The 23,618-nt window shown below is 36.6% G+C and overlaps 1 protein-coding gene and 1 long non-coding RNA gene across 6 annotated transcripts in view; one reads left to right on the top strand and one right to left on the bottom strand.

Annotated features, from left to right (window-relative positions):
* LOC120358981 overlaps positions 1-23,618 on the bottom strand; it is a 38,258-nt gene that overhangs the window by 4,320 nt on the left and 10,320 nt on the right. The gene's annotated exons all lie outside the window — the stretch shown is intronic.
* Positions 16,267-23,618, top strand: part of LOC105194673 (tensin-1) — a 203,578-nt gene continuing 196,226 nt past the window's right edge. For 4 of the 5 annotated variants that reach the window (XM_011159715.3, XM_026130838.2, XM_026130837.2 and 1 more), the window contains exon 1: positions 16,267-18,083. In XM_011159715.3, coding sequence (XP_011158017.1) covers positions 17,991-18,083 — 93 coding nt within the window. In that variant the 5' untranslated portion in view covers positions 16,267-17,990. The remainder of the gene's footprint in view (positions 18,084-23,618) is intronic. The other variant, XM_026130842.2, reaches the window with a different exon arrangement.

Raw genomic sequence — 23,618 nt, 5'->3', positions numbered from 1 at the left:
CCCACGCGTCGAACTCACTTTCGCGGAATAGTAAATCGCGCGTGCACGTTGAAAGCGACTTCGATTGTTCGTTATGCGGAATAAAAGTAGCGGCATTTCGCCGACACAAATCCGTTCCTGGAAGATACGTCAGCTAGCCCCTTCACGATCAATTACCGGCGCATTGTGGCTGGCCCGTGTTACCGCGCGCGTGTGCGCATTATTGCGTACCGGGACCAATTTTTCCGCGAGCTTTCTGTAAAAACGTCCGCATCCCGTTCCGCGCGAAACTTCCGGTCGTCTTCTTTGTCCGCTGCTGATCACGCTGGCGGCGTGAGAGCGCCGGAAAAAAAGCCGCGTTCTGAAAAGCGCAGGTCGTGCGTGTCATAGCCGACGCGACGCGTCGACAGTGCGTGCATCGCTGATGCAAAGCGTGTTATGCAGTGAAAACCGAATAAGAGAAATCGATGAAACTCGGAATGAATGTAATTAAGCTAACAGTCGCGAAAATTATCTATTCTGCAAGAGGAACGAATGGATTGAATTGGACACTATTTATTAGGAGAATATGAAGGATTGTATAAAATAAGATAAGTAGCACAGTTTTCTAAATTGCCGAAATTTTAATAATTTAGACAAATTTAAATTGCATAAAAAAAAATTGGGTGCTATATATCCGGAAATAATATTAAAAATAATTTTTTGCGTTATTCTTTGTTTTAATATATTAGTAATATTAAGTCAACTTTTTGAAATTTTACATACAAATTAACACGAAAAAAACATACTTTTTTGCATATCTAAAATTTTAGCTAGATATAATACTGATGTAAAAAGTTTTGACATTCTACAGCAAACAGTTTAAATATCTAATAAATTTTTTTAATAGTTTAACATAATTATTTTTAAATTTGTATTTTGAATTGTTTTTTCCGTAATTTTAAATGCTAATTGTAGTTTTAAATTCCAAGGATGAACAGTTAATAAAGTGAATAAATAATGAATTAATTCTAATACGCCACATGACTTTGTAAGAACTATCGTTAGATGCCAACCCTTTCTTGTCGAAACAGTCTTTCACTTCCGTTCACGTATGCCAACCGACGCTATTTGCGTTCTTGATACGAAGTTAGAAAAGAAACAGTTACATACGGAACAATATAATTTTCACACTAGACACGTTCAACTATATGCTGACCCAAATTTGACATTGTTCTCTTATTTTTTCTACGAAGGTTTATTTAATTGATGGAGTTGTTAATTGAGCCATTATAGAATAAACAGTCTAATTACTGACCGTCTCAAATACTTGAAATTCACGCAATTTTTTTGTATATAAATATTTTTTTGAATATATAAATTATATTTAATTTTATACACAATTGTATTTAAATTTTTAAGAAATCTACTTGTTACTATTCCATTAAAAATACAACTTTTAATCTTTTAATTATAAAAAAGCGTTTAGATCAGACTACCAATATTTGAGACATTGTCAATAATTTGGTCATTTACTTCATCTCTTTACAGTATCCTTCATAATATTAATATATGTCATGCCTTATACACGATAAAAATGTAGAAGGGATAGGAATATGAGATAATAATCTAATGATATCAATGTTGTAACTGTAATAACATATTGTAATTATTTTTAAAAGCATCACAGTGATGATCTCACCCTCCTTCTTTTCTTCCCCAAGTAATTCATTTCTTCTGAATGGTTCAGGCTAGGAAACGCCGGTCAAGCAATCGCGAAGATAGGCGCCGGTGTGTGTGACTCACTATCTTTCTCCGTGTCATCAGTAATCTATTTCCGCCACCGGGTACATTAATCCAAACACGCAGATCGGTGAGTGCCCCGTCGCGCGCGTCGCTCACAAACAATAACGATAATGACTTAACAGGCCATCTGCTACCTAGGTATGAACAGGGGTAAAGGAAGAAGCGGGCCTGATGGAAGTCACTGTCAATGACTTTAAATGATGATAATGGAAATCAATCTATCCCCTGGGACGTGCGTGTCTCGCGCGTTCACGCACGAATGACTCCTGTCGTGCGCTTGTTAGATTTACTAGCCAACGCTTTTAATTACTCGTGGTAATTTTCTTACAACTTTATACAAAACATCAAAGTTAATTAGACAGAAATAACTTCAAAACATTAGCCAAACGTGTGATCAATTAAAATGCGGTTGTAAAATTTTAAAAAGTTTACCTAATATTACTGAGTTATTAATGCAAAGATTCTACATAGTAATTAAAAAATTTTTTTAAATATTATTTTTGCAAATATATATTACATTCTCGTAATAATTTCCATTTCAATTCATAATTCGTTCCTCATTGAAACTTTTGCGATTGTTAGCTTCAATTGTTATTTCTGTAAAAATATATGATTTATTCGTATTCCGAAGAATTTCTTCAAGTGCAAATCTTTAAAATTTATTAATATTTTTTAATTATTTTTGTAAGATTAATAAAATAAAAGTATTTATATCAACCAATTTTATAAAAATTTTCTGGTAAAGGAAAAAGATAGGCAAAGATATTACTTTTTGAGATTGAACATTTACATTATGTATAACTACCTAAGAAAGATTAATTTTTTATGGTGATCAGTAACAATGGAACTTGCACGACGCATCCGCGTTACATTATAATCGCATCTGTATTCGCTAAACAGTTCGCGCGACTATGCTCGCCGACGCAAAGCGTGCATCGCAGACGAATCCTATTTATGCGTGAGACGGGCTAGTTATGCGCATATGACGGCATATCGCTAAGCAGTCATCTCTATTTTGAACGACGACGAATCGCGTCAGCGTAGGCTGTAGAAAAGTTCAAAGAGTTCGTTCCTGCAGTGACTTATACGTGGGCGGAAATTTTGCATTTTGCGAGTGAAGAGAAAACAAATTTCATTTTTAAACATAAATAAAGTTTCTAAAGATACATAAATAAAGGCATAATTACTGCTCTGAAGAAATCAAAGGCAGAAGTTAGACTACTTCAATCAAATATCTTGACAAATCATTAAAATAAGAAATGCAGAGAAAGACTCAACAGAAAAATATCATTTACTTCTAAAAATAAAACACATATTTGTACAAGATATTTCCTTTTCTTTATATAAGAGTACGTAAAAAAAATTAAGCAATCTATTGTAGTATACGAAAATATTTTTAGTAAATTTTTAGCTTCTCTTGTATGATCTCATCAATGATTTTAATTTAACTTAGCATTTATATAGGCGTAAATTGAGAATGTATGAGTCATTGTGCTGAAAATATGCTCGTCTTAAAACAAACGGTATTCAAAATGCTGATCATGCGACTTGTGATTATAATTTTACAGACATAGGGGATTGGACATTGAGGCATTGCTCTGATATCACCAAACCGTGATTTATACCTCTATCGCGAACTTACGATTATATGCAATTATGGTAGTTCGTGAACATGAAGAACGTGAACGAAGAATCGTGAGCAAAGAATGAAAAAGGCCCTATCGCCACGTGACAGAAATAACAACGATTTCTCAAGGAAATTGTTCCGATAATAACACTGGTGTAACCTGGATGGCCCGAATGCCCAATTAAAGGTCGGCTGAGAAAGTTTCGGGCTCATCTCTCGTCACAATCCTTTGGGATTAGCTCATTGTCAGTCGAATAGAGAGGAATTTAGAATCAAAATTTCTCTTATAAAATAATATAGTATACTTTTAAAATTTTCATCCCATTATTTATTAAAATTGTAAAATTTTAATAGAAAACGTGGCTATTTCAATTATCATTTAATATATAAATCGTAACTTTATTAAAAATGGGTATCTAATCACATTTTGTTAAATCATTACAATAATATTTTAATAAAATTTCATCGTACGTTTATATTAAGCTTAACTAATATTTCATAAAACATAATGTAACAAAAATAGATCTATTTAACAATATTAATAGAAATAAAAATAATTAAAAAATAATATTATAAATGTTATGTATTTATATTAATGTAAAGCAGTTTAAACAAATATAAGTGTAGACAAATTGAACACTGCCAAGTACAAGATTGTTGACCGTAAAGTTGAAAGAGATATACAAGAGAAACGACAGTTTGGCCATCTCTTTATAAAATGCATGAGTATTCATCGTTCACGTATATCACTGTATAAGAAAGCGTAGGACGATCGAATGTACTCTGAGTGAAATATGTCCTTTTGCATTTTACTCAGAGAGAGCACATTGAATTGTTCCATTGCACACGCGTGCAACAAAGTATACGAGCGAGAAATACTCGTACGTTTTGTGGAAAGACTGGAACGTTGTTTTCTTTTTTTTCCTGTCTCTTGCGTATTTTGTACTTTTGCGCGCTTAACAATGAAATGCTGTGACTACATTTTACAAAGTACTCTCATAAAGTAAAGTAGACAAATTTGCTTATTTTTATTCTTATCAAAGAAAGGGTTGGTTAAAACACTCCAGATTACAAAAGAAACTACGTGTCAAGAGTTCCCGGAATTTCTATGGAAAATTATTTGAATTTCGTAGGAAAACACACACGATACAGAGTGAGGAACGGTGCAGGTACCAGGTGGTTACGATCTGGAAAAAGAGATAGATTCGTGGAAAGGGGATCTGCGAAATAGCGGGAGCGTACAGATGTCGGAAGCAGGATGGCCAGGTGTGAGGCCAGGCACGCGACGTGTCTGTCAAAAATAGATTGAAAGGCCAAGCCCGACACTTTGGCTTTGAACGGACGGGACCGTGAATGGATGATCTCGTTACGAATCTACGAAATAAGGAACGCAACATCGACGAGCGACAAAGGGGAGAAGCGTAGGAGAAGCGAGTTTCCGAACGGCATTCTTACTTATTCAGTGAGAAACATCAGCTGGAAATACCGTTGCTTGATTCTCGATAAAAGTCTCTATTAAACATGTCGCTACGAAATGCACGTATGAAAGTTGTATGCTGATATTCTGTCAATTTAATAATATGTAGAGGACAAGCTTTCGCTTTGTGTTCGGATTATATTTTTTAAATAAAAATTAAAAGTAAGATTTGGAAAATATATACATAAACACAAATTAAAAAGTGTCTTTTTTGGATGATATAATAGTTTTAATCATATCGTTTCGAATATTAGAATAATTAAATTTTTTTTCATAAAATAAGTAAAAATACGCGTCTGACAAAATAAAGCCCTAAAACTGATATAGTAGTCAATAGTGTTACTTATTCTTCTTGTTTGTTTAACATCAAGCACCTATATACAATTGTGCTGCATCTCGATTTTATGTTTAAAATCACATGAGAAAAAGAAGTAGAAAAATAAGTAACATAGTTTTAAGACTCTACAAACACAAGTAAAATAATTTAATATTATTATTTCAATAATAAACTCATCATTGTTTAAACTAAACAACTTGCAAAAGAAAATTATATAAATTTTATTTTTGATTTAAAAAAAATTTGTTTTTAACAGATTTCATATAAAAGATAGCCATAAAAATATAAATTAGAGTGTTCTTACTTTTTTAATTATCTAACAATCTAAGCAGATCATGGTTTTTATCAATATTAATAAAGTGTAATTTAATTTTCAAAAAACAAGGATTTCCCTTTAATAGATTTATATCAATTTTGATGACTTTCAACTATAGGTATCGAAATATAAAAGAAAAATTAAATAAAATTCTTTTTATTTTGTGTCGTCAAATCTTCAAAGTTTTTTTCCTAGATTCATTTCTAATTGAACATTTAGTAAAATCAGTCTACGTATTATATTATTAATGTTAACAAGTCATACAGATTTTATATGCCATATGTCGTAAGTATGTATGGTATACCCTTTAAAGGACACACTCTCGAGACGAAGATAGAATAATTTAATGATTTCTCTGAGTAGTATCTCATCTGAGAAGCACTTAATTACCATCATTAGCATTCGGCAAAGTGCATTTGTTAATGCTGTCACGATTTATGGAAAGTTCACACGACGCGTTTACTGCCGCGTTGTACAGACAAGATGGTATTAGAATAATGATCCAGGTTAAGTCCAATTAGGAGGTATTATACGCCGTTCAATGAGCTACGCTACAGACAATCACTGAACGGTAACGTCCGTCACGTGACGATGAATATCTATCATGCATATTGTAAACGCTTTACGCAAATTATGCAAACTTGACCTCCGTTATGACTATAATTCCGATTGTCGTGACGTAAGGTGAACCGACTGTTCCGGGAGTAACAATTTGACAAAATACAATAATTTTCTCGGTTGTAGTCGTGAGAATTCTTGAAAGCTGATGTTATTTGCTTTGCAAATAAAATTTACAGTTTATGAGAATTATGATACAATAATATACAGTAGTTTTTTAATCTCACAAAGAAAGGTCTTTCCTCGTCAAGTGCTATATACAACTTGAGAAACAGACAGGATAAAGATTGTGGCAAAAATACTAATTGCTATGAAACATTTTGAGTATTGTCAATACTGAACATGCGATTCAGGAAGCATGTCAAGGATCCGTTACAGAAATTTACGGAAGAGTGCGAAGCTTGTTGAAAAATATAACACGCGTTAACAACTCAGAGAGTTCAAAGACGGGCTACAAAGCGTGGGTTTTATTTCTCAATGAAGATATAACGAACGAGCATAACGGTAGTGGACCTGATACTTCCAAGCAGATCAAGATCGAGTATAACGTAGTCGAGAAGGCGTCACCACGGTAAAATGGTATAGAGAGGAATGGTACACGTTTTTACAGGCAATCTCGATGTCTCTTTACGAGGATTTATAGTATACGGTGCCACGCGACCATCGGCCGTAAGAATTGCGCGAGTCGGAACCACGGAGGAGGCGTAATCGCGCACGCGGCGATTTATTACAAATTATTACGCCGCTAAATACGGTACCTCGGATACTAAGATGGAGAAATTATCGGGAAGGTGGACGTTCAATCGCGCATATCGATGTATCATAAGATGCACACAAACGGCGCATCTGAATGATCAATGCGATAATTGATCGTTTAATTTTCATGAGATATAAAGCCGCGGCGAATTCCTACGGTTTTCCCTTCTCGAGATTATGTCGCGGTCATAATTTATTCCTATATTTAACTACACGTTTAAGAGTGATTAAGCTACATCCTTTTCTAACATTACCAGTATTTCCTTTATACAACAGTTGAAAATTTTTACATTTTAGTAGTAACGTATACAACATTTGAACATCAAGTTGAAAGGAGAAAATCTTATTGTACGCATAAAAATCGCACAAAACGATTTTCACAGTGAAAATATGTACCGTAAAGTGTCGTTTGATGATAACATGTTCTTGATAAAATGTTTAAGTCGTTATCCGAGTGCATCTGCATCCGTGAAGATTGTGGTATTCATGTTGGAATTCGGGGATCCATAAACCATGCAGTGACACCGATCTGAACGTAGATCTCAGTCGCGATTATGTTCGGCTTAACGAGAGCGATAATTTCGATTCAGTGTCGTGAGATTGCTTCGTATTTAACACTCACGACGTCAGAATAACTGAGACACTTATTATTTTAATCTATGCAAACTTGTTTTTATAAAGAGGAAGAATTGTAACATGTGAAAGAAATTTATCTCCAATTTATATCAAATCTGTACAGAAAAAAAAAATTAGCATCAAATCAACAATTCATTGTTTTATATATAAGCAAGAATATAAAATCTTTTTGGAAGAATTCATAATATTAAACAATTTACTTACATAAAAAAAAACAAGTTTCTTCATGTAAGCAAATTGTCTGTTTAAGATTATAAATTTTTCCAAGAAGATTATTTTTGCCTATATATGAAACAATGAATTGTTGATTTAATATTAATTTTTTTTTATGTAGTACAGGTCTCGTTATACTCATGTAAATTAAATTTGTATAAAAATGTAATATGCAATTAAACATATTTGTATTAAACGCGTTAAATATTAACAATTATTAAAATACAACTTCTCTGTTTTGGAAAATATATTAATTTGTTTAATAATTTCAAAACTTTAACTTAACTGTTACTTTGATTTACGTAAAAATAATTTAATGACTTGTTCACTAAAAAGTAGATATTCTGGTTGTTCTGAATTATGCACGCGTATGCTTTCAAAAATACACATTTGTCGTGCGTGAAATTGTGGAAAAGAAATAATTGCCGGGTTAACGGACTGCCAAATGATAAATGAAACTGCGAGCTGCCTAGGGCTCTTTCAGTTTCCTCGCGGGGGCCGAAACAAGATGCAAACCCGATGCAAATGCCTATGATGAACCGCGTCTCCTGCCAAATTTTGAATGAAAACACTGAGCTACGGTTTGCGATTATGCCGGTGTTTTGATTTATTCACTGCTATTATAGTTTATCGCAGCCAGCTGCGCTCGGGTAAGCTGAGGCTCGCGAGATTGATCGGCGGCGATGCATTCCAACGAAAATTCAACGGCTGCATAATTCAATGTCGCGATTACTATCCTCGATGTTTTATAATTGCCAATTATATTAACCGTTTTTCGATATTTCTTCTTGCCGCTTGTATTCTCGCCCCTTGTATTTTGTGCAGCATACATCACTTACGAGAATCTCCTTAGATCAGATTTTTCGTGATTATTTTTCATGTTTAATCATTATTTTTCGCGTGATTTTAATAAAACTTTTATTTTTATGTATATAATAGAATTTTGTTCAAAAATATTGTTTTCGTTTCTTTTATTTAAAAAATAAAATTCAGCAATCAGCAATCAGCGCGCAGTTTATAGAACTAAAAATGTATTTATGTTAAAATTTAAAATTTACATATACTATTAAACACCAAGAGATGCAACCTCGTATTTAGTGTTGCTCTATTTGTTGTTAACATACAAAAGATATAATTAGTTGTAATTGTGTAGAAAAATTCTTTAATTCAATTTAATATTTAAACGATGCCCACATCTTGGTATAATCATCATAAAAAAATAAATAATTTCATAAATATAAATATATGTATTAAGTAATTTAATACAAATATTCACAAATAAATTTCATGAAAAACAAAGTCATAAATCTCTGTGAGCGTAGACGAGTGCGTACATATTGCGTATGCATTCTCGGTGTAGTTTTAACTTCTCTCGCAATTAGTTTAACATCCGGCTGTTTTGGTGTTGCCATTAATCTGATGTAAGTGAGAAAGCCGGTGCACGCAAATCACCTCGCTTTCTCAGCTCTGCTCGAACGCGTTATACGTCACGCGGCCATTATACAGACGTCTTCTTCTTTTTCTACCGTGCACTTCTACCCACACAACACGTAGCCCATTATTTGTTTAAGTTTGTGGGTGGGGAGAAAAAGCGAAGAAAACAGAGAAACTGCAATCGTCTTGCATTCTGTACCGGATCGGAGTTGTACGCGGAACTGACGGGCGAATGAAAAATGAAAGCAGGGCGAAGCTTCGCACTGTTCAATATTGCCACGTTATATATCTAAGAGAAAAATAAAATAGTTCAATGTCAATGCATGCATATATATATATATATATATATATATATATATATGCATGCAACTCTGAAATGTTAAACGTAAAAAGCCAATGGTATGGAAAGAGTCAATATTCTACTAGGACTATCTCTACGGTTGTTCGAATAACATATTTTTTCAGTAGGACAAAATATTACATGAAATGCCAAAGCAAAACGGGATATAAGGTAAAAATAATAAATTTCAACAATAGATAGCTTGTCAGAGTTTCGTGCGCGGTGTGGTGAATTTTATTGGTGCTCTTGTAAACCATCTATCTTTGTCGGCATTGTAGGTGCAGATCACTATTGCAGCAGGAAGCGAGAAACGGTAAAAAACGGCACAAAAGCTACGTGAATAGCTGCGCGTCTCATTCGGCTATTCTGTGATGACAATTCCTGAACGTATAGTTATACTTCGCGTCGCACAAGGCGCGGATTACAAGTTTATGTATGAATCGACATTGAATGTTTTTAATAGCCAGAAAAATATGTGAGAGACGCGAAGTTGATTTCCCCATAAATCCGAATACCGCTACAGTGCTACAAGTTCGGATTATTTTGCAGTCTACATATTGATCTTTGCCAACAACATCGCGCCTACTTCCTCTATCAGTCGAAATTTTACTGCTCTGTCATTAATGCTTCTATATTCGTTCTTGTCAGGAATATTTTCATATTTTTTGTGTATTTATTTTTTATGCTCGCAACATGAAAATTTATGAGATGGTTAGTCATTATATCCAGTTATATGAAGCTATAGTAAAAAAAAAATCTGCATTCATTTCTTTTCATTGAAAACTTATAAAGAATCTCGGTACACGGAGAGAATTTTTCGTAATATCTTATCGCGAAATTCGCTACAAATTTTACCATGTGGCAACAAGCTTGAGACCTATCAAATATGCAACCTATCAAATATTATAGGTAATAAGAATTTTTTTTAATACACAGAAAACGTTTCATAAATTGCTTAATAAAAATTAACAGCAGCGTTATAACGTTTTAAGATAAAATTATTATAATTCGAGGCAAAATTTTCTTATAATGATACAGTATAATCATACAAAATCTGTCCTTATATGATTGTACATTTAATGTTATATATATTATTTTTGAAAAAATACGCTTAAGGGATTCGACCCCAGAATCTCTAGATCATGAGTTTTCTAGTATGTTATTTCTTCTGTTGATAAATGTGTCATATATTGTCTTATTTATGATGAAAAAATTCTTTCGATGTATAATTTTCACTAAAGTTGGCGAAACATAATTTTTCGCTTCGTTTACGTTGTGGTGCGTACGAGCACTCGCAATCGTGTACCGCATTATAGAGGCCATATTGCCATGCTTGATCCCAGTGTGTGGCCTCCGCGGTCTCGATATGTGTTCTCCGAGAGCGATACACTTTAACATCGAGCTCAACCGTTCTCAAGCACGGCGCTATACACGCGTACACGCGTGTGCGTCGATCAGTGGCGTAATGATCGCTTCTGTGGCCGCTCGTGTGGATAACATCGAAGGAGTGGCACGTGAATCAGACGGAGATCTCAGGGCTAATAATATCGGGAGATTAATGGAGCCATTCGCGGAACGAACGTTTTTTACTCCGCTAATTCGCTAAGACAGCTCTCGAGCTGCCGTACGAAATTCTTTTCTCAAGCCCGCGTTCGTCTCTTTTACGCTTGAAAAATTAACCGACCCAGAAACGTGATTGCGTTACTATACATGTAATGAAGAAGACGTAATTACGTTAACAAATTCTGTCAAATAAATCCTACCCTTTTCCAACCCTTCTACAAATTTAATTTTCTCTACTTTGTATTAGTGCCTATGTATGCTACTCGCAATTTACTTTTAAAATGACCGCGAGAAAAATTTATTTCAATGGCCGACATAATATGTCTTCTAGAATCAGAATATAATTTTAAAAAGAAAGAAAAAGCAAGTATGCGAAATTCTTTCTAAGATTTAGTCAGAGATCTTTTTAATCATTCGAAGCAACGCGAGAGTTATAAGAATAAAGCGATTCTGAAATTGCTCAGACCCTATAGCATAAGATCGGATTGTAGCTTCTTCCTTTACATACGCCACTGGCACTGTGCATAGGTGCACTTTGGAGCACTACGATATTGCATTTTACTTAGGAAGGGGGTGAGCGTTCGCGTTATACGTCAAGCCGTGCTGTGTCTGCGTTAATAGCAAAACGCGACTTTGTGTTCGGCGGCAAGTTAGGCGAGGAAGATGAGCAAGACGCACAGCTTCAGGTCAATGCATCGTCATGCACCGATTTACACGATATTGCAGTTTCGTGTATAACATAAAGTTTGATGTAATTCATAGTATATCAATCATTTCCATAGCAGGTTGTGTAGCGCGCTAATGAGACGCCGATCTTAGGGAAAGACGCGAAGTTATACGCGAAGAAAGGATTAGCCGCAACTCTACGCGCTCGAATACGTTTATAAATTAACCGTCTTCGACTCAATATGTTCTCCATAGGTTTGCTCTTTTTCCGCTTTCTAAAATGGAACTTCTTGTACAATTTATCTTTCCTTTATCTACTCTCCAATGTGAAAAGAATAAAAGAAAAAAATAAACCGCCCAAAAAGTTCAGTTCTGATATAAAAAAAGGACAAGCCTTATGTATAAAAAGTGGTCCCAATATGTTGCTGAAAAATACTAATCAACAGATGGCACTAATAATTTTTTTTGTGTCTAGTATCTTGTGTGGTTTACACCACAAAGAAGTGATTTCAGTTATTTGATAGCTGTGCAAGACAAAGAATAGTACCAGTCTATATTTTATTTACGTAAAATTAAAAAAAATTTTTTTTATACAAGAAACTGCATAAAATAATTCATAAAACATACACTGATTTTTATATAATAAGAACAAAATATAAAATAAATAAATAATAACATTTTTTATATATATAATCAAATGTGTGTAACATGTGAGGAAATTAGCTGTCTTTGATTCAATAAAAACAAGTGTACTCGTAGTTCACACAAAAAACTGTTGAATAAATGAAATTAATCTCTTTGTGTGCGTGTAGTGTGAACCGCTGAACGCAAGAAGGTTATTAATGTCATCTGTGAACTGCGGTAAACTGCAACTTAGGAACAGGTTTTTTTATTAAATCAAAATCCTCAAGATATTAAATAAAATATTTAAATCTTGCGCGAGAATCTTCTCAAAATGATGATACTAAATGAATCGCTCTGTACACCGTATAAGTGCGTATATATACTTACATAAGTGCCGTGGCTTACGCGCCCAATATTAAGTATTCCACTCGCATTACCTCCCCCTGAACAGAAAGTTACAGACTTCTTCGCCTTATACGCGATGGCAGTGCTGTGCAAACTTAATTAGCGACTCCGCCAGCGGCGGACGTCGTAAAGAAGGACGAAAGGAAACTTGCGGCTGCCGCGCGCGCAGAAGAATCTCCGCCCGGAAAATTGCACGCCCGTTTTCCGAGAACGGCGAGCCGGGAATCTTTAAATCACGCGATCGAGGGATGAGGATTCAGCAACTCTTTTTACAGACAAGAATTCAACACGGCGATTATAATAGAGCCAGCGAAATCATATTACGTTTCGAAGTCGTTAATGCACGTAGCGCGAGCGGCACTTTATCGTCAGTCTTCAAAAATTCGCGAGATATAAATGAATTAACTGAAATTCCGCGGTTGATCCATAACTCGTTTAGCTGGAATCGCCATAGGTGCTCTCGAGCAAATCAATTTTAGCGCCATTTAACCAGTGGTCTAATGTACTAGAAGGCTTCGAATATGTCGCAATTTATTGACGGGAAATTTCAGATCAACTTTCACACAAATTACGCAAACTGTCAACCATTTCATTTACATGTACCGGTTTTTTTCTGTTTCCCTGAAAACTGCCCGGAATTTGTAGGCAACGTTAGTAAGCAATTCTTTCAACAAAATGTTATCTCGATGAGTCGTAAGTTCCACTCTCTCACATTTAAGTACAAACAGACCAACTTATAACGTTTATAATTTTAACTAAAAGTGTTAAAATGTTCAAATCTATCTGTTTCAAAATGCATCTTTTAATTCCCATTACCTCACCTTTAATTCTATTATAATTTTAACCATAATTTTAAACAAATAAAAAAAAAATGTTTTAAATATTTCTCATATTTATTCATTGCTCGTTATTTTACCGTATCATCTTTATATCACGTGATAAAAGCGCAAAGACGATGATTAATACGGCACTGACTTTATGGCCGTTTGTCGTAAAGAACATACAAAACGCACACGCGTGTACTACACGTCGTTGCAACGGAACGAGATGTAAACGTGTTTCTCGTTGATACCCTTCTTGTAACACAACCCGCATTATACAAAGTATCGCGTCTTGGGCAATAGGACATCAGATTTTATTATCGATTTGTGGGGTACGTACTTCACGTACGTAAGTGTTCTTTTATCGCTGGGAATGGAAAACGCAATGGGGGATACGCAGCTTTTAGCATTTTGTGACGTGTGATAAAGGAAAAGATCGCTCCGAATCAAAGTACTTCATAAAATTATAACGTACGAGACCTGCAAGACTGCCCGATAATATTTCTTGAAAATATTGACTGCAAATTGACAAAATGGTCTGCACAAATGTTATGTACCGACAAGAAAAAGTCGGAATTATTCAGAAGTAAATGTTACTTGTTTTCTTCGATATTTATTTGTTATTAAAAAAATTTTGATTGTGATGACGGAATATACTTTTCCGTGAAGTATATGCCGTTTTTCTTATTAATCGGTTCATTTACTAGAAATACAATTTAATCTTGCGCCGTATTTAAATGAAGATTTATTTCGGTGAAATAAACTTATATCCCACGAAAAATTTTCAATTCTATCTTTATCTCATCAGTATAGTCGCATATATAGGTGAAAGCAATAACGATTGTTCCACATTCGCGGCTCACCCTCTCACATACCTTAACTACCCGACGAACCTCCATGTGGCGCGCTTAACTCGCGAAACCGAGCGGGAGTGCATAGGTGCACCTGCGTGCTATATATGCCGCCGTCGGAACACAAAGGGCTAACTTCCTCCGACGTAATCCTCGCGGAAGTTGTGCCGTAAACGCGCGGCGCAACCGGAACCGAATCGATGCTCGACGACCTCGAAACCGCCGCGGCGTGCCTCCGCAGACATCGCGGAGACTCCACAAGCGGTCGCAGATGCTACGAGAGCCAAGCCATGGCTGCTATTCGACACGGATTGTTGGTCCCTTCGAGCCGCCTGGTCGGTAGGGCCGCTATCTCTCTCTTTCTCTCTTTCTCTCTCTGGATCTGGGCTCTCCTCGTAGTGCCGGCTGGCATTTTCTGTTAGTCGTCGGCAGACCGCGGTGCTAACCGGTCGGTGGGGACCGCCGCGCGTTTTAAAAAAAATATAAACGCACACTCTTCCTCTCTCTATTTGCCATCCGGTCGCGCACGCGTCATTCTCGATTCGATCGGTTATGTTGAGACAGCTGATCTATTAATTAAGTTGCAAAATAGACGGAGAGAAAGAGGAAGTTTCTCTAATGGATGATGAGAATCGGTAACGAGTTTGTCGGCATAAACACGTAGACGTCTACGATCTGTTGGGTTGCATTCCGCGACGGGAGGGTGCCGCTGACCCGGGGTGGGCCCCGACGGGAGATCGTGAGGTCCGTTCATCGTATCACGGGGTCGAGCCGTAAATAATAGCAACCGGCACGCGATACGACACACGACTTTCGTGTAAGCGTAACGATCGAGACGTAGCGGCGCATCGCGCGCACATTAATAATCTCGAATGGTATACGAACGACGTGAAGTAAAAGAGTAAGAGAAAAAGAGATAAAAAGATCCCGATATTTTTCAATTAGGTCTTATCCTTCATCGCAACAGCATCCGCTTTCCGATCGGCAAAGCGTCTTTGGAACACGTTTTATCTCCGTAATATCATAAAATATTATTGATCAAAGCGTGGTTAAGCTTATTAACTATAAATTCGAAGATGCTGGTGCAACAGCGGGGGACTACGACGAGATCTGGGAATAGCATTGATGACGATAAGTCATAATAGCGAGCTGAATTTTTGGCGACAAAAATTTTCCTGTTCGTGAATCTCGAATGAAAAATTAATCGATTCTCCTGACGCAGAAGCGTACGACATGAAGAAGACTAGACGCTGTCTTATAACGTACCATGATCGATGAGAATGGAAGACTACGATCTGAATTTCTCAGGACGCATCGATTAAAATTTGACATGCCACCGCTATGAGATGAGAAATGGTGTTGTATGCTCGTGTAACGCAATACGATAATGTAATAAGCCTTTGATATATCCATAATGAACGATGATAAACGATAATGACTTTATGAATATTTCATCACAGTCGACCGAAAATCGGAGCACAATTTGTGTTTGCAGCGAAGTCGTGTCATGTCATTGAGCGAGAAATTGTTGCAATTCAACGCCGACTTTGATAACACCGGTCGTCCCGACAGTTTTTTGATAATCAAATGATAAATTTGTTTAACGGAGCACAAGAACTCTCGAGGAATATTTTCGCTTAAAAGGCTATAATAGAACGTCGATTTTTTACACGTTGCGCATCTTTCTTCGAAAATACGATGCATACTGGGAGTGAAAATCGATCGAAGAAGCGGCGTCTTCAACGTTTTCCACGATAACGCGGACCCAGCCCGGGTGCGCTGACAAGGCGCGTATAAAATCGACGATAGCGAACTGGACAGCCGCCAGTCTTGCGAGAGCCGCGCGCGAGAGCGGACGTCGCTCGTTTCACGCCGATGCGGTGCCACGTGAGGGAAAAGCCAGGAGGAAAACTCCGTTCGCGCGTAGCTACGAAGTAACAACATTTTCTTCTCGTTTCTTCCCTCCCGTTGTGGACTCACGTTATCGCATCGAGCGACAGGAATGGTGTGGATTGCGCCGGAAGTGTGACACAGAATTAAAACCAAGCGGGATCGGCCCTCAGAGTTCGTGGGATGTGTCTGATGATCGCGGCATTCCATCGGATTTTATTCTATCGACACGGGAAATCGACGATTTTCTCGTGAATCTTCGACGCAGGACAAAACGAAAAAAAAACAAGAAAAAAAAATCGAAAAATCGAAATAAAGTTATAAATTAAAAGTTTTAACGTGTGTGAATCCATTTCTATTTGTTATTTGACGGACAACGCAATAATAATAAAAAAAATCGATACTCTACTCGAAACAACGATAAATTGAAGACTTTTATTAATGAAAAAAGTTACCGTAGGTAATAATTAAACAGTTACAACGGGATTCGAGTGAAATGTAACAAGCATTTTAATTAAACGAAAACAGACGACGAAACGATAACAAAATCGAATGTTTTCATTAAATGGACATCAAACGAATTGATATTCAAATATTTTTATTGTTGATTACTTTTTCTAGAAAAATGTAATCAAAACCATACTTGTGTTAGTTTTGTCACCGCTCGAATTATCGCTTTTCCACAGAATCACAGATTATAAGCGTTTTCAAACAAAGAGCTTCAAGAGCACGAAAACAAAACGGAGAAGAATTTTCAAAGAGCAGAAAATTATTCGTGGTGTACCTATTGTGGCATTTCACGCAAGGTATTCTCCGCGCCGATATTCTGAAAGAAGATTTACGCCGACTGACCCTGAAAATACTTCCGCGGAGGTGTGAACACGGTTGTTACGAAATTCCCGAAGGGGTCGAATCGTTTAGAGTTCACCACGTAGATGCAACGAACTTTTACTACGCCCGAAGACTCGAGCAATTCTTTACAAGCATTTCGGAAGCAGGCTCTTCGCAACCTCACCCGCGCGCACTTACTCCACTGAAAGTTTTCCGACCCGCGGCAACTTCCATGAAAATACGACGAGCAGAATTACGGAAACCCTGTTTGTGAACAACTTAAAAGAGGGAGGAGAGTGTATCTCTGTAAGATAAAAATTCATTTCACCGTGAAAATATAAATCGCATCGGTGCGAAAATATTCTCTTCGTAAAACTTGCTCAAGGGAAAAAATTCCGTAAATTGTGCAAGAACTATCTTCAGAATCTCGGCAATAACTGTTGTCAAGAAAGTTAAATTCGTGACAAGTATTAAGAGAAGCACCGAGGAAGAATTCAAGAGCGTCAAATTATTAGTGAAGGCTTTAAGGACTCTTCAATTATAACTATTGATTTTCCGACACTCACGACGATTTCCGTGTCAGATTTATCTAAAAAAAATCTGCGGTAGTAAGCTTCCCGAACTGGGGGGAGGAAAGTTTCGTCATAAGTCGCGCGATGCATCGGAGCACACGAAGGAGCTTCGAGAAGACAAGTGAGAAATCCTGGGAATCTTAGGCAACGGAAAAGAAGACGGAAGCCGAAGGTGAATCGCACGAAAGCGAGGGAGGAAGAGAGGAAGGAATCGCGAATAACAGGCAGAGGCGAGGAAACGCTCCAGGAATGCCGTGGATAAAGTGTTTGGGTGGTGGAGGCGGGAAGGCCAGGAGGGGCAAGCCACTCAGCGTCAGTCAACCGATCCACCTGCTTGTCAAGGTAAGATTCCTCTCGAAAAGTTTTCCGCAAGACTTTCTCGTGGTGAATCTCGTGACGAATCGAGCGAACACATTCGATACATTTGAATTGCTCCTTCCGAGAAATTTTTCGGAGCATGATTCTTTGTGCGCCGACTTTTCAGGAACTATTTCTCCAAGCTTCAAGAAAGCTTCAAGAGGGAAAAAGTGAACGCGTAGATGCTCAAGATAAAAAAGCGTATTGTACTCGAATTATGTGCATTTCTGATCGTGATGATTTTTTTATTAGTATCATAATAAAATATAAAGGCTAATTCATTGAAATGTTATAAACATTGATATAATAAAACAAATGAAAAATTAAATGAGAAAATAATCTCGATATTTAATAAATGGTATATGGCATGCTCGATATTCAATAAATGGTATATATATTAAAAATAAAAAATATATTGAAAACTTTTATAGTATAAATATTATATAATGTTTATAAAATTTCCAACATGCGTTTTTTAAAAACTTCATAAAAATATAATGAAATTTATAAAGAGGCTTGGAATAAGAATTGTATTATCGCTTCATTCAATCCATCTAATGTAGTAGCACATGGCCCTCTATTTTATGGCTATCAAATTTTCCAATGAGCAACTTGAACTGAAAAGGATCTTGGTGCCTGGTAATATCCCATCGAGACTTTATGATTACGATATATGGACGGAACTGTAATGTTCCTCTTACGTACGTGGAAAATTTAGCTCGCTTGATTGACTCATAAAATGATGCCTGGTATCTAAGCACGATCGTTCCCAAGTAATTAAGCAATTAAGACTAATTGTAAGAAAGAAAAAGAATAACCCTGCAATGAATTGGATCCGGATTTTTTTCCAATTTCAATTCTTTTCATTGATACTTTGAATTGAAGTTCACGCTTGACAGCAGTTCTCACAAATGCAAATCGCTGATTAAGTTAAATTCGATTTTCATGATAAATATGTGTTATGAAAAAACATTTTATAACATCGTTTAACTGTACAATAAAAGGAATTTTATTTGACGATTCTAGTTTCTTCAATTTATGTCATTTCTGACGTAACGTCGATTCTACGTTATCACTATTCTTCCGAAAAGCAACTTCCTAAAATCTATTTGCTCGGAATCTTGGGATAATGCTGCGATAACATAAAACATTTCCTCTGTCACAAATCATCGTTCAATCACCGTCCACTTCCTTCCTTATCGCTCTTTATCCCATGGAATATTGAACCCGATAAAGTTCATAGAAAGAAAAAAAAATGTTTGTGTGGATTACATCACGCGGTTAAAAAGTACTTATAAGAAAGAAACTGTCTTCCACGTTAATGCAACGGAATGTAGGAGGGTTTCCGCTTAAGGCGATGGTTATTAGGCAGTTTCGTTCGTCCCGGGACGCCGTAAGATCGGGAGATACGAAATCTTGAGATGATGGAGGGACGCCGCGGTGGTCAACATTTCTCCTCCTCGCCGACTAGCTGATTTATTAATTCTCCGGGTCGGCCTTTTTCCTCGGTTCCGGGGCCCGACAGACGCCCCGCGGGTACCACCATCGATTCGACGATATCTCGGGCACGACCCGGCAATTAAGCCGGTAATAACAGACGCGGTGTTAGCCACTTGTTAAAATTACAACAAGCCCCGAGTCGTGATATTCATTGCACGTTGAAAACGACCATTGCACGATATCATTGTGATATTGTTTTGCAATCGGTACAAACGCGCGTGATACCTATTTCCGGGCACGTTTACAAATTCTGAGGAAGCGCAGCCATTACAAATTATTCGTATACAAGTCATGAATATTCATTACTCAGATTTAATACATTCCATATAGCGAGAATTCAGACATTTAATTTAAATCGGTGTCTTTCTGGGAAATATTTTCGTGATGTGAAGCTCTCTCGTTTCAAAACACGCACAACAGTTACAAAATTTATCACCAATAACAATAACGCATTATGATTATGACGGGATAAATCGTAAAAATTAATTGCCAATTCCGAAGGAATTTAAGCTGATATTTCAGTAATTATGTTTGGAAATCGATTATACGTATTTCTTCTCGCAGAATATTACGGCACTATTTCGACGAGGAAAAAAATATCGAAATACAGAGAGGACACATTTCTAAATGATGGAATAAAATTACAATTTAAGAAGCAAAAAATTCTATCTAGGTGATACGAGAGCGGCATTCGTGCGAACAGCTCATATTTCAAGTTTCTGGTCGCCGCATACCGGACAAGCTGTGCATCGGACAAGCTGTCCCAACAGATGTGCACGTATACACCGTCAAAATACAACGTCATCAGTAATAATCTGCCGCGCTGAAATAAATGTTAATCGGCGATTTCGCTAATTGTACATTTCAATCGAGTCGAATTTCTGTAGGAACAAGTCACGAAGAAACGCGAGGTAACGACGGCAGACGAGTTAATTCGCGAGCGAGTCATTACGTGAACAATTCACGTCACTCGCTTCCGTATTTGCATATCACTTGCAGCGGCGCCGTTGCAATAAAACGCGGGAGCGTTTCACAAGTTGCAAAAATAAACATACCGGTAATCGAGTGCCGGGATCGCTCATTGCAAAACGGTGGAAGTTCTGTCGGTTCGCTTCAATCAAATACGAATTTGCTAGAATTAATAGGGAAGGTAAAATTCAATTTCAGCAAATGTACATTCAGAATTTTCCATTCGACTCGACATCTCGACTTCAATAACGCTAATCGCGAACGGAAATACACCGACGAGAGTAAATCGTCGGTTGGTAGAAAAAAAAGCGAGGAACGTTAAAAGGCCGGCAATCAAATAACACTAAGCCACCCGCGGAGGCACGCTACGGCATTTTCATTAAAGCAGCACTTTAAACGCGATACGATATTCCACGGAACGATTACAAGCGGAGCGCCGTTCCTATACCTGCGTAAAACGATACAAGTACGTAAACGCAAATTAACGATACACGTGTGTTAGTGATCCGCGCGAATATGTATACAGTGAACAAGATGAGCAATGAAATCTGAGACTTGGAGAAGAACACTGCGTAATTAACCAGATATTTCGCCTTCCCAAACATAATTAATAAATAAAATTATTATATATTTTATCTATAAGCACTTTAATATATATTATTTAATATTAATAAAAAGTGATTATGTGGCTATTCCTGATAACATTATATGAATATTATATGTGAAGTATATATAAATGATATAATTTATTTCAATATTTTAAATTATCAGAAATATTATAATTTTCAAATGTAATAATTATAAAGTTTATGAATATTTTAAGAATAATAATTCACATTAATTTTTTACCACAATATAATATTCGTAGAACATGTCATAATATTTCACTGATGTTAAAATAATATACCACGAATATTATATAAAAACAAGTATAACATTTATATAATATTCTCACTTACAATTAAAATAATATTAAAAATAATGAATAATATTTTCGGAATATTATTTTAATATTATTTTAATTTTTAATAATATTCATATAAGATTCTAAAAATATTGTAGCACTTATAGAGAGTCCGTAGATGTACTTAAACTTTTTTTTGGTTTAAATTATTTGGTTTAAATTATTTTTCATATTTTTTTAACTAGTATTCGATTTTGACATATGTGTAATGTAAATTGTAAAAAAAGATCGCAAGAAATGTAAAGTCTCTGTGATAATGCGAAGACGTTGAAGAGAGACATAATTCTTGGTTCATGCGAACACCCTATAGAAGACTGGAGAATCTCGCGAGAGCATTGGACCTGTCTATGAACGAAGATTGTACAGGAGATATGTGCGACGAGAAAATGTTTTTCCCGATGCATGCATCCGCCGGTGCTTCAAGTCCGGTCCGACCACCGCGGCTTTCCAGCGGCAGCGCGTCGGCGTTTCTGAACGTTGCACCGAGCCGCGCCGCGCGCCGGCTCGTGTACGAGAGAGCCGCTCTCTGTTATTATAACCGTACTATTATCGGTACCGACGCGCGGCGATACACCTGCGTGTACATACGCGTGTGTGCACGCGTGTACGAAATATACGCCCACCGCGTCATGGTGCGCGCTCCTTCGCGATATAAAGACCGGCAATTAAATTAGCGGGCCCCTCGGGGCACGGCCGATTTTTCCTACGCCTACGCAGCGATTCGTTCCTCCGCGGAAAGGTGACGTTTCCCACATGCAGAAAGACATTAACGTCTCGGAATTCTAATCGATTTTTGTAGCGATCCTAATCGTCATTGCGATTATATCATTAAAATTGCAACTAGAATTTACTTTAATCTACAGTTATATATCACGATACATATAATTTAATTTAGAGAAATGGCATAGAGAGATGAAATATGGAGCGAAGAGATTAGAATCAGAATGAGGAAACTATGATATTTGAAGCTTGAAAGCAATTGAAAGCGAATGTCCCCCGCTTAGATTTGATCATATTTCATGCGAAACATTATCACGATATTTTAAGTAATTATCTGTATGTTAGTTTTGTAACATTATCCGAGTTTTTTAAGCGTTAGCAAAGCAAGCGATGCAATATCTTTCGAAAGGTTAGATTTCTTCGCACCTTGTCGGTTTCTACCTACGCGCATGAACTCACTCCGTTTGCGGTACGTTTACTCCGAGCTTTGCTCAATACCTTACGTTGTTTGCTCTTCACACACGTATTTTTCTTACACCTCGTAGGCGCTGTCATAATATTACCTTACTACCTAGCTTCTCTATGTCTATTTCGATATCCAAAATACAGGCATAGATGCAGCAACGAGAACGCCTTGGGCCTATGTATATGTAAAATAAATTTTAAAGCGAATCAGTTTGCGTGAAAATCTAGCAAGTGTGTAATATGTAATGGATAGTTACGCGGATTTATCAGGTCGATGACCTAGGGTCATGTTAATTATGCGAATTTCTTAATCCTTCGACTCGAATTGCAAGCGGTCTGCCTGCGGGTCTATAAAATCGTGAACGTGCCTGCCGACCTTTTGACGAAGATTATCGTGTTTGTCGGAGTTTTCAGGAATTGATCGGTCATAATTAAGGGTTACGAGAGTTTTTGATAGATCTAGTATACGTAATATAGAAATCAATCACGCGAAATATGTGTCTATTTGTCAATTTCATCATAAATTTATAACTTCGATAAATCACACATATAATGTGTAGTTTTAGCTGCTAAAATTATGTCAAATTTTAAAGATTTGTTACCGTTTCTATTACGTTTTCCTTTAATACATTGTAGATATATGAAATTATTAAATTTTTTGAAAATTTTAATTAATCACATCTCACGTCTTCTGATGCTCGCAACTTCTTTAATCCTTTTTTTTAGTAAAAGGTGCCAACCGCGACCAAATTCAAGGCAAATAAACTTAACAAGATTAAAATGAGTCAATTACGCAGTTTCATCTTTATCTTATTTTTGGCACCAGGGACGTCTACGGCGATTTAGATCACAGAGCAAAGACAAGGACTCCCTTCCGAATATAAACGTTAAAAATAACGACG

This window comes from Solenopsis invicta, chromosome 11 (assembly GCF_016802725.1).
Source record: "Solenopsis invicta isolate M01_SB chromosome 11, UNIL_Sinv_3.0, whole genome shotgun sequence".
Taxonomy (NCBI): domain Eukaryota; kingdom Metazoa; phylum Arthropoda; class Insecta; order Hymenoptera; family Formicidae; genus Solenopsis; species Solenopsis invicta.
Note: the sequence above shows the minus strand (reverse complement) of the source record. Positions and strands in the feature narration are given on the sequence as shown.